The 16,505-nt window shown below is 47.2% G+C and overlaps 1 protein-coding gene across 4 annotated transcripts in view; it reads right to left on the bottom strand.

Moving 5' to 3' along the window:
- ISL2 (ISL LIM homeobox 2) overlaps positions 1-16,505 on the bottom strand; it is a 152,466-nt gene that overhangs the window by 110,861 nt on the left and 25,100 nt on the right. For all 4 annotated transcript variants that reach the window (XM_069624447.1, XM_069624446.1, XM_069624448.1 and 1 more), the window contains one exon: positions 8,374-8,657. In XM_069624447.1, coding sequence (XP_069480548.1) covers positions 8,374-8,657 — 284 coding nt within the window. The remainder of the gene's footprint in view (positions 1-8,373; positions 8,658-16,505) is intronic.

Genomic DNA, 16,505 nt, shown 5'->3' with positions numbered 1-16,505 from the left:
CAGATGCGCAACGTCCACCAATAGGGAAACATAATTTACTTTATACAGCCTGACAGGGATCAGAGCAATGGCAATGTCCATATTATTAATCCCTTCTTGGGACCCCCTGAAACCTAGCTGATCTCCACATCTTGCTTTTAACTCGGTTAAGGGGAATAGCTCAGACTTGCTCCAATTAATATTCAAGCCCAAGTGACAAAAAATTCCATCACCCCTTCATATACGTCGGGAGAATCACAAAAGGATCGCAGACGCCACGCAAGAAATCATCCAAGCACATGGAGAGAAAGATCGGATGACTGTAAGGGAAAATACCAGAGGTTCGATGGTGCTCCTTAAATAAGAAGGCTAGCGGCTCAATGGCCAGAACAACTCAGATGGGTGATAGTGGGCACCCTTGCCTAGTTCCTCTAGTCAGACCAAAAGGCTGTGCATAAAGTCATTTAACCAACGGAGGAAAATAAACATCTACTCCCAAGCAAGGCAGAATATTAAACACTCCAGGAGTTCCACTCCGGGGAGTTAAGTCCCTTTTCAGCATCAAGGAATGCTGCTGCTAACACATTGGACTGGTGCTCCAATAGCAAAATGAAATCAAAGATTGTCCATAGATGGGAGGATGCTGAAGGTCCCGGTATAACATCTGACTGATCTAGGAGGGCCATCGATGGTAGTACGAGTAACAAAGGGTGGGCTAAAACCTTGGCTAGAATCTTGTTATCCATGTTGAACATGCTCAGGTTTATAAGATATACAATCCCTACCTTCTTTATTGGGTTTTGGAAGGGCAAGTTTAGGGGTCTCACAAGTAGAACAGGGGAGGATCCCACCTTGCACTACCTTTTGATATAAATCACAGTGTTTAAGGGCTAACTGGTCAATACATCTTTATAGAATGCAATGGTGATACCATCAAGCCGAGGAGACTTGCCCGAATGATGCTCGGCTATGTCCTCACGAGTTTCAGCTATTTATATGGGACATTTATCAATATTCTTTGGTCATTCTCTAACCATACCAATTCCACTCCGTCAAGGTAAGCATAGAGCTGAACTTGCATATTGTCTGATTCTGAAGAGTATAAGGCCCGATAATTATCATGGAATGCACGATTAATTGTGGTTGAAGGTACCACAGAAATTTAACTGTGGTATTTTTTCAACTGATTTTTTGTTGGCTTAAAATGTGGGGGGAGTCCTCCCATCATCTCCCCATCTCACATTGCCACAACCAAACACAACCACCTGCACTTTGCAGCACAAATCCAGTCAAAAAATAATGGTAAAGAAATCTGTGGTGATAGTTCTGCGGTAAAAAGATTGGATACTGCGTTGAGCTTCGAAGCAGCAAAACATTGTCAGTAACTATCCCTTTTATCCACAAGAGGCTCTCTCGCACGGAATGGTCCATAGCAACAGCCAACCGGGCCTAGCATGTTTCCCATAGCTACATGCGATAGATTGTCTGATAAGAAATGTAGTCCCCGCATCTGCCAGCTGGCAAACCTATCCTTGGAGTCTCTTATCAGAGCCACTTGAAATCTGCTCTAGAGTGCTTACATTGATATTCTAACCCTTGCAATGGCGATCTAAGGATCATCAATTCACTGCCGATTACTGTAACTTCTCAATTTCCTTATTCACAGAGAAGATACACATGTAAGATTTAAACTTCTTGCTGATTGTAGCATATTTTCCAACCAAGCTTTCATTCTCCAGGAAGAAACGTGATTTCCCTACAAATGTTCATGCAAATTCTGCATCTGTTAGCGACTGTGGTTTGAAGCACCAGGGCTGGAGCACAGCAAGAGTTTAGAAAGAGGCTCTTAGCTAGAACCTCCTGTTTATTCCTTGATAGGTGCGTCTCCTGGAAAATTCTATGTCTACTCTGTGTCGGGTCAGATAGCGACCACCTTACAGGCTTCAACCAGATTGAAATCCCTAATGATCTGCTCCCTAATGAACAGATCAGCATAGCGACATTTCCATAAATGTACTACCGACTATTGGCAAAGACACTATTGCAATAGCCAAAGTTGGTTGTATACGAATTGATCGTTTTACAACTGCTCGAATGGCAATTGACCTTTTCACAATTGACCGAATTGTGAAGGTCAATTGTACCATATATGTGGGGGGAAACCCCCCACAACCCCCCACCCAACGCCAAACCCCCCAAAACCCATATATATATATATATATATATATATATATATATATATATATATATATATATTTCAAATGCGAACGGCTTCAAAAAGAAACTATTCAAGCGAGCAGCACTCCACGAACAAAAGTGTTCCAATAATCAGAATAATCACGGAAATCCAACAGCAAACACTGCAGCATCGGTTGTGTATAATGTAACAGCCTTTATTTTTCGTTTGCAGCAGATAAAAAGAAATCTCCCAGTGCAAATTTGCTTAGCCAGACGGCAGCCTGACGCGTTTCACCACTAACCAGTGGCTTGTTCACAGTCACTCATCAACCATAGAGAGTTTGTTTATGTAACAAACACTCCCACCACAGTGAAAGACTTAAGAAAGGTGACTTAAAATCTCAAAAATAGTGGCGATTAGCCATCTTGGCTTGGGCTACTGGTTCACATTGCTAAATGGTATAAGCATATGTTTAAATACAAAACCTGGCTTTTCAACCATAGCAAGACAAATACAAATAATAATGGCATTTTAGGTGTTGGTGTTATTCAAAAATCAGTTCGTAATATGTGGCGCAAGCCACAATTGTGAAGGCAATGCTAAAACATCAAAACTCCCATATTATTAACATAGTGTTGTCTTTCCCATTAGATACATGGAGGCAGGGGTAACAGAATAAATCTGCCAAAAATATTAGCAGAGCAAAGAAGTGACTACTTATGCATCTTACCATATTTATGGAGTGCCTGGAAGCGAGATTAATATCTTCGCTAAGTAAGTAGCGTTGAGACAATATAAAGTGCGTAGTGCTTCTGTGCAAACAATGCATTCCTATGATATAGTACATTCATATAAAAAAATAGAGAACATTCATGTCGTATTGTAAAGTGCATAGTACAAGCTATAGACATCTCTCTAAAATACTTCAATACAATAAAAAGGATCTTTTTCTTGTATAATGCTACACAGTAAAAGCAAATATATCCCAACATCTCCTTCTAGTAGTGACTTCAAATAACTCCCTTGCCATATGATGTTCCCATATTTTTTTAACTTGATAATATCAAAAAATGGATATAAAGGAGAAAGGATGCTTCCGAGTACCAAATGTACATACCAGGCAATGAATACCCAGATACCAACACTAGACTAAGATTATAATCACACCATCTTAGACACATCTAATATCTTAAAAATGTATTCGAATTACCACTACTTACTAAAATGAATTAATCATAAACAAGCCTCCCTATGGGCATACCATAGCCAAGTCTATTAAAAAATATTTTTTGGAGTCAAATTCAAAGTCACCATAAAAAGTGAAAGAAAAAAGTGATAAGTAGAAAAGGAATAAAAATGAAACAATCCACAAAACATTAAGCATATACAATTATGAAAAAAGGTCCTTTAAATGAATGAGCTGCCGGGGGTATTATCGTATTCAGTATGATCTTTATGTCCCCAAAAAGGTGTAAAGCTCCTCATCAATATTATGTCCCAACGGTGTCTTACTCTCGAAGTCTAAAATATATTTAGTCTCTTCTTGACGGAGTGTTCTTTCATGGTCACCCCCCCTGGGACCTGGAATGACCTTATGAATGCCAAAAAACGTAAGATAAGCTGGATCAGCGTTATGCATTTCCGAAAAATGTTTAGCCATAGGGTAAGAGCAGTCCTTATTGATAATGGCTCTGACATGCTGCAAGATGCATACTTTCAGCTTGCATTTTGTACTTCCAACGTACCATTTTGAGCAAGGGCATATCAAAGCATATACCACCAGTTCAGATTCGCATGTAATTTTGCTGTTGATATAGACCAGATGTTTCAGTATAGGATGCTCATAACTTTTGCAGTTCTTTGCATATTTGCAAATCTTACATCTGGTACATTTGAAGAAGCCTGTTCCTGTTAGGGAAAGCCAATTGGTGTTTGTGTCGTTCCTTTCTATGGCCATGTAACTTTTCACCAATAAGTCTTTGATGGAGGCACTTTTACGAAAGGTAATATCAGGATAGTCATGAAGCATGCAACCTATTTCTTTATCGGCTTTCAACACTTTCCAGTACTTATTGACTATTCGTCTAATAATACTCGAATGGCTTCCAAATGTCAAAATTAACCTGGTAGTGTTTTGCTCCTCTTCTTTCGCTAGGTCCGCTTTAGATGTTGTTAGCATTATATGTCTATTCATTTCTCGGACCTTCAGATACGCCCTTTCAATGATCCTTTTGGGGTACTGCTGTTGTAGGAAGTTAAAAGCCGTTACTTGGCTGGCTGAATCAAAATCCACAATTTTGCTACAGTTGCGTCTGATACGGATAAACTCTCCATATGGAATACTCCATAGAAGAGTCTTTGGATGGGCACTATTCGAGTGTAGCGGGATGTTGGCACCTGTGATTTTTCTGTAGAGACATGACTCAATTTTTTGCTCTTCTATCTTGACTTCCACGTCCAAGAATACAATAGATGTACGGCTGTGGTGTTCCGTAAATTTGAGATTTACATTATTGATGTTGAGAGATTTAACGCATTCACACCACAACTCGGCTGAGCCGTCCCAAATTATGAACAAATCGTCAATGTAACGGAGCCACAACACAATTTTTTCGCTTTACTTTACATTCACTTCTGCCCATACTGTTGTTTTCTCCCAGTATCCCATCATTAAGTTCGCATATGATGGTGCGAAAGTCGTGCCCATCGCTGTTCCTTGAATTTGGCGGAAAATTTCATTATTGAATAGGAAAACATTATTCGTCAAACATATGTTGATCATCTCTAAGATCATATGTGAGTGTTGTAAGTGATTCAATGATCTTGTGTTGAGGAAGTATTTGCAAGCGGAGATCCCATCATGATGTTTAATAGACGTGTAAAGGGACACAACGTCCATGGTTGCCAGTAAATATGTAGGTTCCCAAGGGAGTTCATCGATTTTCAATAAGAAATCCGTTGTGTCCCTGACATATGATGGTAATGTAGTGACAAAGGTGCAAAGAACCTCATCAATAAACCGAGACATATTTTCCAAAAGTGACCCACACAGTGTCACAATGGGTCTCCCAGGAGGCTTAAGAGGATTCTTGTGAATCTTTGGGAGAAAGTAAATAGTAGGAGTTATAGAATTCTTCGAAAATAGGCATTTTGCCATTTCCTCCTCAAGAATATCTGCCTTTTGCCATTTAGTTATACAAGTCCATACTTCATTCTCCAATTGCTTGATGGGATTAATCTTTAGTCGTTCATAGCAGTTCACATCGTTCAATTGTTTATAAGCTATATATATATATATATATTCGGTCAATTGTGAAAAGGTCAATTGTCAATTGTGACCCTTTAAATTCGGTCAATTGTTCATTCGAACAATTGTAAACGACCAATTTGGGTAATACCCCAAAGCTACACCACCCACGAAGCAAATAGTGAGCACAGCATTTGCGTAATGATATGGTTGACACCCATAATGAAAGCAAACTGCCAAACCCGGATGCCACCCTCCCCTACCCTCACTGGCACATCCCATCTACCAGTGCACAATCCAATACCCCAATACTACAAAAGAAATCCCTGAGCCCTGACACAGCAGATGCTGCTGGAGGAGAATTGCTGAAGCTAGATCTGTCACCTACTGATCAAGAGGCTGATCGGAAGACCCTTTGCTGACAGGCCCGCTAGGATTAACAGGAGTACAAAACTTCACATTCAGGGTATAAACTGCAGCAATGCACCGACTCCGCGATTTCAGATCACACATAGCATAAGGCCCCCACTCTGTTCTGCATGTCAGTATATCTAAAACATCATACATCAACGGTAGGGACTGGGTTTCCTGATATTATTCCTATCAAACTGCAGAGCAGCCTTCAGAGTCAGGAAGAAGTGACTGACCCCTCGTATACAATGTGATTTTCAATTTGGCAAGGAAAAGCACGGAATATTTCACCTGGCACTCCCGAACTGCAGAATGTACTGGGGGGCTAAAGGGCATGAATATTAGGATCGTAGAGGCTTGTAAAAATAGGTATCCCTTCTACTTCGCTGCTAGCAGAATAAGGTCTCAAACCACTGTAGATAAAGACTCTGGCTTTAACAGTCTTGGTGGGAGGCCAGGCACCAGGCGCAGGCCTAATGGTATTAGTGAGCAAAGCGCAGCTGCAGCCCAGGACTCCTGAGGCGCCACCTGACCCTGCAGTTTTTCTCTTTCTATGCCCGCAATCCAAACGGGCTCCCGCCAAACATTGCTGTAGGCTGTGGCGTAAAAGTACTGCCTGACCCCCGGTGTCTCTCTGTGCCACACCAGAGCCCCCTGGAAAAGAGATTCGGGCAGTGATCTGCCGCTAAAAGGATCAAAAGTACCAGGATTATCATACAAGAGAAGGAGCCCTCTCAGTCAGCGGCCATCTCCATGGCTCCGGTAACAGTGCCCACCCCCCACTAGCCCTCAGTATGACCGGTAAACAGTAATGCTGCCACCAACATTTTTATTACCTCCAGTTTTATGCAAAGTTTCAATACCTGGAATGTTTTTGAGTCCAGAATCATAAGTGATGGCTCCCTTTTTAGACAGTGTCGCTCTACATAAAGTGTACTTCCTGTCCTGGTTAACCAATCAATGATCAGTCTCGTTCTGAACTGTGCTTTAAAAAGCCTCATGCTTGCCTGACATACAAAGCCCTAGAGGTTGTCCTGATTACCTCCATGGTAGGAACCCTTTTCCCCAATATTAGGTTAAGCGAATGCTCCGATCGACCGCACTCCTGCCCAACAATAACAGCACCAGATTGTTTATATATGATGTTATTTATGTCTGCCTTTTACGGTCCAACCTTCTCTATCGCCTCCCTGCTCCAGCAAGCCGTGCCACTGTAGATTATTAGACACACCACTCCATGTGGATGACCAACGGTGACCACTTCTGGTCATCTAATCATCAAGGATGTGTTGCAGTAAACATATAACTGCCCTGCACATCAGTGCTTTATGTCACCCAACTTCCCATCAGGCGGTTTAACGGTATGTTTTGGCAAATGGACAGGAGCCACTGTTTTGCTGCAAAAGAATCCTCCCAAACACTTTTCTTCTCTTTTATATTCATCCCTTTTCTCCTTCCTCACCTTAGCTCATAGTGTTCTGAATACAAAACTTAAATAATTTCGTTTAAATATATCACTGCCCTGAACTTTCAAAGGCAGTGGTCTTCAAAGTGCGTGTGGGGATGGCCCCCCCTGGGGTGCCCGAAGGGTGTCCAGGGGAGTGCAATGCTCTTCCAAAATGGAGTACAGTGACTGATTTTAATAGAAAATATAAGCAGAAATTACATCCAGGGGGGCTCAGCAGCAATATCTTTACTCAAGGGGGGCTCAGCAACAATACTTTTAATCAAGGTGGGGTTCAGCATACAACATCTTTAATAGCATTGTTCTAAGGTGACCTCAGCCCTGCTTCTGCTTAACACACACTGCTCTACACCTTCTAAAGTGTCATCCATTCTGCTTAACCTTCCTCCTATGGCTGTAATGCTGTCTGGCATTTACTGCCCTCAAACGTTTTATATGTGACTTCAATCCCCCCCATTTCACTGCTCCGCACTTCCTGTATGAAACTTCAATCCTACCGAACACTTACTGCCCTAAAGATTACCGACTTAATTTCACTCTTAGGCAAATTGAACAGCCTACATTCTTGTCTCCGTGACCTCAGTCCTGCCTACACTAACAACGTTCATTGGACTTCATTTGAGATCAGTACTACCTGACAACGAAAGCCCTCAGTCTTCTCCTTATGACATCAGCCCTTCCTTACATTAACAACCTTAGTCTTCAACATTGTTGTGCTTACACTAACAACCTTCAGTTGTCTTCATTTGTCCTAAATCCCCCCTCACAGTACCAGTCCTCATCTTCTCCATTTGACCTCAGTCCTATTTCTCTACACATGGACTCCTCAGTCTTGTCTAATATTGTTAGACGCTTTCTTCATAGCCCACCACTATCCCACATGTATTACCCACAGTCTGCTCTCAATGCCCTCTGCCTTGCCCAGTCCCCTTTCCCCAATTGCCTCTACCCGACCTCCATCTTGTTCAGTTCTCTTCTCTGCCATTTTGCTCCAGATAACCATCAAGTACATCTTGCCATAGCTAACTCCACATGACCATAGTCCTGCTTGGCATGCTTTGCCCACGCTCCTTGCACCGGTGTTGACCTTACCGTCTTGTCGCTATGTTGCTGCTGCTGTAGTTGCTTCATGAGGATGGTTTTCTTCTTGTCCTTGCAGCGCTTGTTCTGGAACCAAACACGAATGACCCGTGGGCTGAGGCCCGTCATCTCCACCAGCTGCTCCTTCATGAGTGCATCGGGTCGTGGGTTGGCTGCGTAGCACGTGCGCAATGTGTGCAACTGCTTCTCATTAAGCACTGTGCGCACCCGCGTGGTCTTCTCCGCCTGCTTGTGGGCGTGGGGTCGAAGGGAGGTTTGTCGGCCTGACACAGAGTCTGCAATGGGCCAATGGAGAGGGAAGACAACAAGAAGAGCAAGAGGAGGATTCAGAAGAAAACACGAACATAGCCAGTATTCCCAACATGGAGAACTTGTAAATCCGCACATGTGATTTTTCACCAAAGTTGAACATTTATTTATGACACATTTATGGGAAGTGCACCCGCGACATTTCAGATGTTGGAGCAGTGTGTATACTTGTGAAAGTAAGTGATTGGACTTTAAATATACATCCATTTCATCTCATTCATAGAAAACAGGTATACACTCCACACATTTGCATCTTGAGTAACACAGTACAGGTATGTTTCAGGAACATTTTTAATAATTTTATAGGATTTGCGTCTTTTCCATCACCATCAATTTCTCCAAACATTATTTCAACATTTAAATTTTTTCCAATAATGCTAATAGTTCTATGTTTGTAAGTTGAGAAATGGCACGGTTGCCATTCCTCAACTTTAAAAGTAGCTACAAACCATGATGGCCACCATGGCTTAGGTTGAAGACACGTAGTACCTTCTCTCTTTCCATGGCGCTTATTGCCATGAAATAGATTCCCCGGGATCTCTGGGTGTTCCCAGCACCAGCGAGGGACAAAGGAGTGCAAGGTAAGTGGGGCAGAGTGGGGGGTAGGTGTTGGGGGTGGAAAATGGGGTTGGAGGTGGGGGAACGAGGGGAAAGGGAGAATGGGCCAGAGGCACATTTACCTAAATTCCCAGCAGGGAAGATAGCAGCCTCCCGCTTCAGAGGAGACTTAGAGCGGGGGCCCTGCCAAGTGCTAATTAACAATAGAAACACCAAAAACTCAACATAAAAAGTGCTACAGGGCCAATTCATTATGAGTAACAGTGACCTTCTCCTGGATCAAGCTGGTGAATTCAGAAGGAAGTTACTAAGAGTAACTCTGACTTGCTTCTGACTCATTGGGCCTCATTACGAGGTAGGAGGTAAGGCATTACCGGCACCGGTAAGAGTGCCGGTGCCGGTAATCCCTTACCTCCATATTCCGAGGTCCCTTAGCGGGTACCTTCCTTAACGCCTGGTCTGACCAGGTGTTAAGGACGGGACCCGCTAAGGGACTTCAGAGCTAATAATGGTACCGCAAATTGCGGTACCGTTATTAGCTACTTCCCCAATCCCATTGAGCCCTATGGGGGCTCATATGGGAATGGGGAATGGTTCTCAGAATGGGGATTTACCGGGTCCTCCATGACCCGGTAAGTACCCATTTCGAGAACCCGGACCCGGTATGCGGTAAGGGGATAGCCATGGTGCTTATAGCACCGTGGCTACCTCCTACCTCGTAATGTGGCGCATTGTCAGGGCTGTCAGAGTTACTCAGTGAGCCTCATTACAAGTCAGGCGGAATGGGTTAACGGGCTCCGCTAATGGTGGCGGGCCCGTTAACACCATTCCGCCTGATTACGAGGTCCCCTCGCGGGTCTGTCTTCTCTTGCAGTGGGAGGGTGGAGCGGTCCGGAGGCTGCCATCATTGGAGAGGAGGGCCCTAGTGAATTGGTGTTGTTGAATTGTGCTTTGCAAGTATTGTAGGTCCAAGCACTTATGCTTTTGAATGATTGGCCTGGCATTTAATTTTAAACTTAATTATGCTCCCGCCAATAGCCTGTGTTGGATTCGCAGCTCGGCAAAAACCAAATGTCATCCGTTAGTTACATAATTAGTCAGCTGGCTTAAATATGGACATTTTGGGGGTCGTTGTTTTTAGTAATGATTTAATTAGGGCCCGATCATGGAGTGGTTATATTGTGATAGGAGGAGAGTAACCTTTATGGGCATCACTGAAAAGGGTGTTCATACCACAGCAATTACTTGGTTTCTCAGGATCAGTTAGCGTCTTTCAGGCTGCCACTACTACTCCTGCTGTGCACGGCACATATCCCTTGCAGCTTTGTGCTGCACAAAGCACCACACTGTGGAATGTGACCAGCAGGCATTTCCAACTAGGAGGCAGTCCTGCACCAGAGTTCCCCACCAAGGTGACCCCTTTCCTTCGGCCCTTGTGGAATCTTTCATTCTCGGGGGGGGGGGGCTTCACCAAGGACTTGGCATGTACCATGCTTGAGCAGAGGAGGATTGTGCACATGCCAGACTCCCAGCAGAATTGGGTTTGATGATCATTCCTGATAGGAACCAGAGCATTCAGGGAGTCCTTCATTCCGCAGCTGTCCTGCCAACCCTTACATCTGCCAACCAATGTTACCTCAAAGTGACCAGCATACTCTCTACCACCCACAATAGTGACCGAAGGCAACTCGGCATTGTCTCACATTTCCAACTCAATAGATCACCTTGTGGGCCTAGCGGGTAGAGTCCCCCATAGTCTACTCCAACATCACAGAGCTTGTGACAAACTGGAGATGTGATCAACGATGGCAAACTTTAAAATACGTCCAAACTACCACCTTTTACAACACAGACTTCTGCAGCAAAAACAACATTGTGTTGAAAAATGATCTATTTGGGGGGCGCTGTTGCGCCGAACGAAGATGGCCGCCTGATGTCAAAGCTCTGAGCCGGGAGAGTAGAAGATCCCGTCCCAGCACCCTTCCAGTGCACTTGTGCAAACCCACACTCGCGGAGCGGACGTGTGAATCCATCCGCTATCCCCTGGCTGAGTCTGGTGCCCCGGCATTGCTGGTTGATCCTGGTGCGGCGCCCGGCATTGAATGCGGACGCCGGCACTTAACCTCCCCGGCCCGCGGCTCCGGCGCCTTCGACTCGCTCACGTAACTTTGAGCGCGGCGCAGCGGGCCTCTGTGGGGGGGAGGGGCGCTGTGCCTTCCTCTGTCCTCCTCTGAGATCGGGCCCTACGCGGCCACGGACAGTCTCTCCGGACCCCTCCGGCGCTTCGCCCGGCTGCTGCCGCCACGCCTTCCATCTGCAGACTTCTGAGACGCCGGGCGGCGTCGGGGCCTCCGGTCCCAGCTTTGGAGGAACACCTGTCGTCACTGTGATCCCGGTTCCGCCGCCGCTTGCTTACCCTTCCTCTGCTGCCCCCCTGCTGACGCCATACTGGCCGCTTTGAGGACCAGGTAGGGGGGCACGGGGGGGGCTCTACACTGTGACCCGCCGGTGGGTGCCTGATCTTCCCGGCGCAGCTCTCCTCTCTGGTGGGGGGCGCGGTGCTGCGGCGGCCGGCCCTGCTGGTCCGCCCATCGCCCTGCTCTGGAGGGCCTATTGAGCCGAGCCCTGGTGTTGCAGCGGCCCTTCACGGCCGATCCCTGAGGACTTCCTTGTGGCGTTGTTGGCCCCGTGAGTCTACCCGGCTGGCTCGCCCATCTCCCCTGTTTTCCTCTCCCGACTCCGCGTGGGCCGCGCCGACGGCGTGGCTGTGGGGCATAACTCAGCCCTGCCCTCCCAGCTCCCTCACGACAGCGGCCCAGGTGGCCTTTGATCTCTCTCTTACTTCATCAGTCAGAGCAACCTACCATTATCCAGCCAAGGCGCCAAAAGAACTCATGTGATTTGCAGTGATTAAATTGTCAACAAGTTCATCTCCCTGAGGTATGTGTTGGGCATCTGCCTTAGTCGGAGAAATTAAGGCTGGACTTTTGGTGGCCGGATTGCACTGGCCCAGACTTGCACTATACCTTGGTACTTTGGAATCTCCTCACATGCTGTGCCTCCTTCTCCTCAGGGCTCGGTGAGAACATACTTGGCATCCCCCCCCTACTTGGTCACGCATCACCCGCCCAGGGGATAATGGTCCCTTGCTCCTGAGCTCCCCCATATTTACGTTAATTCAGCTGTCCCTGGGGTTTGCACTAATCTACGAGGCCCGGAACCTGGTTCAACTGCCTGCAGTGACAACGTGTATGCGGGGCTCTACAGGTTCAGCCTTATCATTCTAGCAGATGTTCTCCGCCTGTGGCTAAGGTCTTAATACAACAGCCGGTTGCTTGGGACCCTTTGAGCCCCCCCTGCAGTTACACACATCCGGTGGGCACACCCATGTAAATAACCGTATTGCTGTCGGGCTGCGCCTCCCTTCTGGATAGGGACGCGGTCCTGACCCATAGTTGCCGGCCCCGATTGGGTGGACCGGTCCCAGCTCCATTTCTACATCTCCCGTTGTTACTTCCTCCCTCGCCGGGGCCCCCCCCGTCTTTGCGGGTACGGACACGCGCTCCCCCTGGTGGCGCTACTCGTGGTTCCGTCATCACCATGACCAAGGGGGCTGGAGCTGGTAAGAAACAAAGTTCGCTCAACATGTTTGCAAAAACTCCGTCCAAGGCTTCCCCCGATCCGCCTGAGGAGACACCCATGGTCTCGACACCCTCAACCTCGGATGACTCACAGAGGATGCTTGAGTACGTGAAGGAGGGATTTACCGCACTGCACACCAAGTTGGACGACATGAGTGGTACCATCTCGTCTATTAAAGCTCATATGGAAAGAACGGACGGCCGGGTCGCCGAGGTTGAGACCAGGGTGGGTGTCGCGGAGGATGACCTGCTGTCGCTTCGGGCTGCGGTATCTACACTTACTAATCATGTCTCAGCGGTGGAGAGGAAGAATGATGACCTGGAATCTCGCTCTAGGCGTAATAACCTGCGTATCATTGGCATTCCGGAGGATAATGTTAAAGAGCCCATGGAGGACTATGTTGAGCGTATCCTTTTAACTGTACTCGATGCCCCGCAGCTCTCCTCACATTTTGCGGTCGAAAGAGCACATCGCTCTCTCACTGCTAAGCCTAAACCGGGCGCGCCTCCCCGACCCATCATTGCCAGGATCCTAAACTTTCGGGATCGAGACGCATTGCTTCGCGCAGCCAGAGCCAGGGGTGAGCTGCGCTTTGGCCCGGCAAGAATTCATCTGTACCCCGACTTCTCGGTAAAAAAGAGACTTTGCGACCTGGGGGTCAAATACTCCATGCTCTTTCCGGCGAAATTAAGGATTGAACACTTGAATCAGACCTTCTTCTTCACCATCCCAGAGGAGGCATCGAAATTCATTGATGAACACTTTCCCGGTTGACGATTGTTTTCGCTCCTATAGCATGGGGCACCCCGTGGTGGCCCCCCTGCACATGACGTTGTCAGTTAAGGGGTCACTACCGCCAGGTCCCCTATGATATCCATGACCTCAGGTAACTCTTGATCACCGGTTTTGCTCTCGCTGTCTCCAGTGCCCCCCCTTGAGGGTCCATCATTTGTTTATAAACGGCTCTGTTGTGCTTGGGCGGCCCTGGCCCCCTGCGGGGCCCCCGGCACGAAGACTGTGGTACTGTCGACCACGGGCACCTGGACCTGACTGTCTGGGCCCTGGTCCCACCTTGATCACGAGGGATTTTCAGTTCGCCTCAGTCTGGCTACCAGGGACCCTTAACTGTTGCATTCACCTTGATTTGCTGTTTGATCTGTTTGCTTACACGGCACTTTAGACCTTAAGCCGTTCCGATCCTGATATTCTGTAGCCATACGGCTCCCGTGAGCCACCACTATGTTTTCTTACTTACTGCTATTGCACTGTGTATTATCCTTATGCTCTCCCCGGTTCAGCATGACATCGCTAGGCCGACTTGCAGCCCCCCAGGTGTAGATGCCTAGTATTTTGTTGGTGTTGTTGTTAATGGGTTTGGGTTTCTTCCCTCGAGTTTTGGGAGGGATGTGGGTGGGGGGAATGGGGGGAGGGGTAGTTATTGTTGAAAATGACTTGGCAACCACTAGGGGCACCACATGCTGTACAGCACTACATCACACACACACGGCTGGAGATCCCTCCATGTCTGGATCTACAGACTCTCTCTTTTTTGACAACGCACTCCTGTTACTGTATCAATATTCCCAATTAAATGGCAAGTGAAGTCCTGACGTTCATGAGCTGGAACGTTCGTGGTTTGGGCAATCATAAAAAAATGCGCCAGATACAATTATACGCAGAACGCCACGGGGTCAAAATTCTCTGCTTGCAAGAAACCCATGCCCGCTCCGAACAATGTGACCGGTTCGCAAAACAGTGGGGTTCCCAAAGATATTATACTAACTATTCTACCCAGAGCCGTGGCACATTCACTCTGATACACAGAAGTTTGAAATTTGTGTGCAATCACTCACGTATAGACCTCCTTGGCAGATATGTCCTGCTCGTTGGCACACTACAGTGCCAAGAGGTGGCCATCCTAAACATCTACGGTCCCAACGTTGACGATCCGGACTTCTATTTACACCTAGCCTCGCTCCTGGAAGGCTTTCCCTTGATCCCGATCATATGGGGAGGAGACTTTAATACTATATTGGACGTTACCCTAGACAGATCGGGCACGCGGCCTCGCCAACTCTCCAGAGCGGCCTACACCATACTTACTATTCTTCCACGTCTGACACTGGTTGATTCTTGGCGGTTAATAAACCCTGATGCCCGAGAATACTCATTCTATTCCACAGTCCACGATTCCCACTCTAGAATAGATAGATGGCTCATCACCGACAGGTTAGTTAGGTCACTGTCTCACCAGGCTATCCTTCCCAGAACACTATCTGATCACTCACCTGTCGTCATCTCGCTAAACTGGGGTCCTGACGCCAATAGACCAAGGCAGTGGAGGTTAAGCTCCTGCACGCTCCTTGACCAGACCTTTGCGGCTGAACTCGAATCGTCCATTGAAGAGTTCTTTGAATTCAACACTGGTTCGGTGACAACTCACGCCATGCTCTGGGAATCATTCAAGGCATATACGAGGGGTGTGGCTATCTCCAAGGGAAGTGGCATTCTTAAGAGGATCCGCGCTGACATCTCCGCTAGTGAATCAACCCATGCCGGTCTCGAGGCTCAATACGCTCTTAACCACTCTTCAAGCACTCTTTCGGCCTTGGGATCGGAACTAGATAACTTTCGTGCCCTCGCAGAGCGAGAGGTCAAATTCCTAGAGTCCCCATGTTTGGCGAGGAGATACGGCGAAGGTGAACGCCCCGGCCGTATGCTAGCCAGGCTGCTCCGTCGCGAACCCGGTGCTCCCAATATTCCGGCCATAGCAAGATCGGACGGCTCCATGGCTCTGTCCCCACAGGACATCAACTCCGAATTTCTTGCATTCTACACATCTCTATACTCCGAGGCCAATGACCCCCCCATTTCGGAAATAGATTCCTTCCTAGACTCTCTCCCTCTCTCCGTTTTATCTTCCGAGGCTGGTGCCTCTCTGGAGAGACCTATCAGGTCTGAGGAGATTACCGAAGCTATTGAATCACTGGCGTCTGGTAAGGCCCCTGGCCCGGATGGATTGCCCATTGAATTTTATAAGCAATACAAGTCACTATTGGTCCCACACATGTTGTGCCTCTGGGGGGAATCTTGCGAAAAGGGTATACTCCCCCCCTCTCTTCGGGAGGCATTGATAATGGTTCTCCCCAAACCGGGCAAGCCCCCCTCCCAATGCGGCTTATACCGCCCCCTCTCGTTGATTAACAGCGATGTTAAAATTTACGCTAAACTGTTAGCCAACCGTCTAGCCCCTATTATGCCCCACATTATTCATCCTGATCAGGCAGGGTTTGTCCCAGGAAGGTCCACATCCTTAAATTTAAGAAGACTCTTTAATGTGATCAGCAGGGTCAGCCCCACCACGCAGGCGGTAGCAGCCACTCTGGACATGCAGAAGGCCTTCGACTCGGTCTCTTGGAAATACTTGTGGCGGGTCCTTGTGAAATGTAAGTTTGGTCACAATTTCCGAACTTGGGTTAAGCTGCTTTACACCTCCCCTTCAGCTAGAGTCCGTACTGAGGACAGATGCTCCGCCCCCTTCCAGATACCCAGAGGGACGCGCCAGGGATGCCCTTTCTCTCCACTAATTTTTGCCGTCGCCATCGAACCATTTG

Source organism: Ambystoma mexicanum, chromosome 11 (assembly GCF_040938575.1).
Source record: "Ambystoma mexicanum isolate Mex_15411 chromosome 11, UKY_AmexF1_1, whole genome shotgun sequence".
In the NCBI taxonomy this organism is placed as follows: domain Eukaryota; kingdom Metazoa; phylum Chordata; class Amphibia; order Caudata; family Ambystomatidae; genus Ambystoma; species Ambystoma mexicanum.
This window is presented reverse-complemented; position numbering and strand designations above follow the sequence as displayed.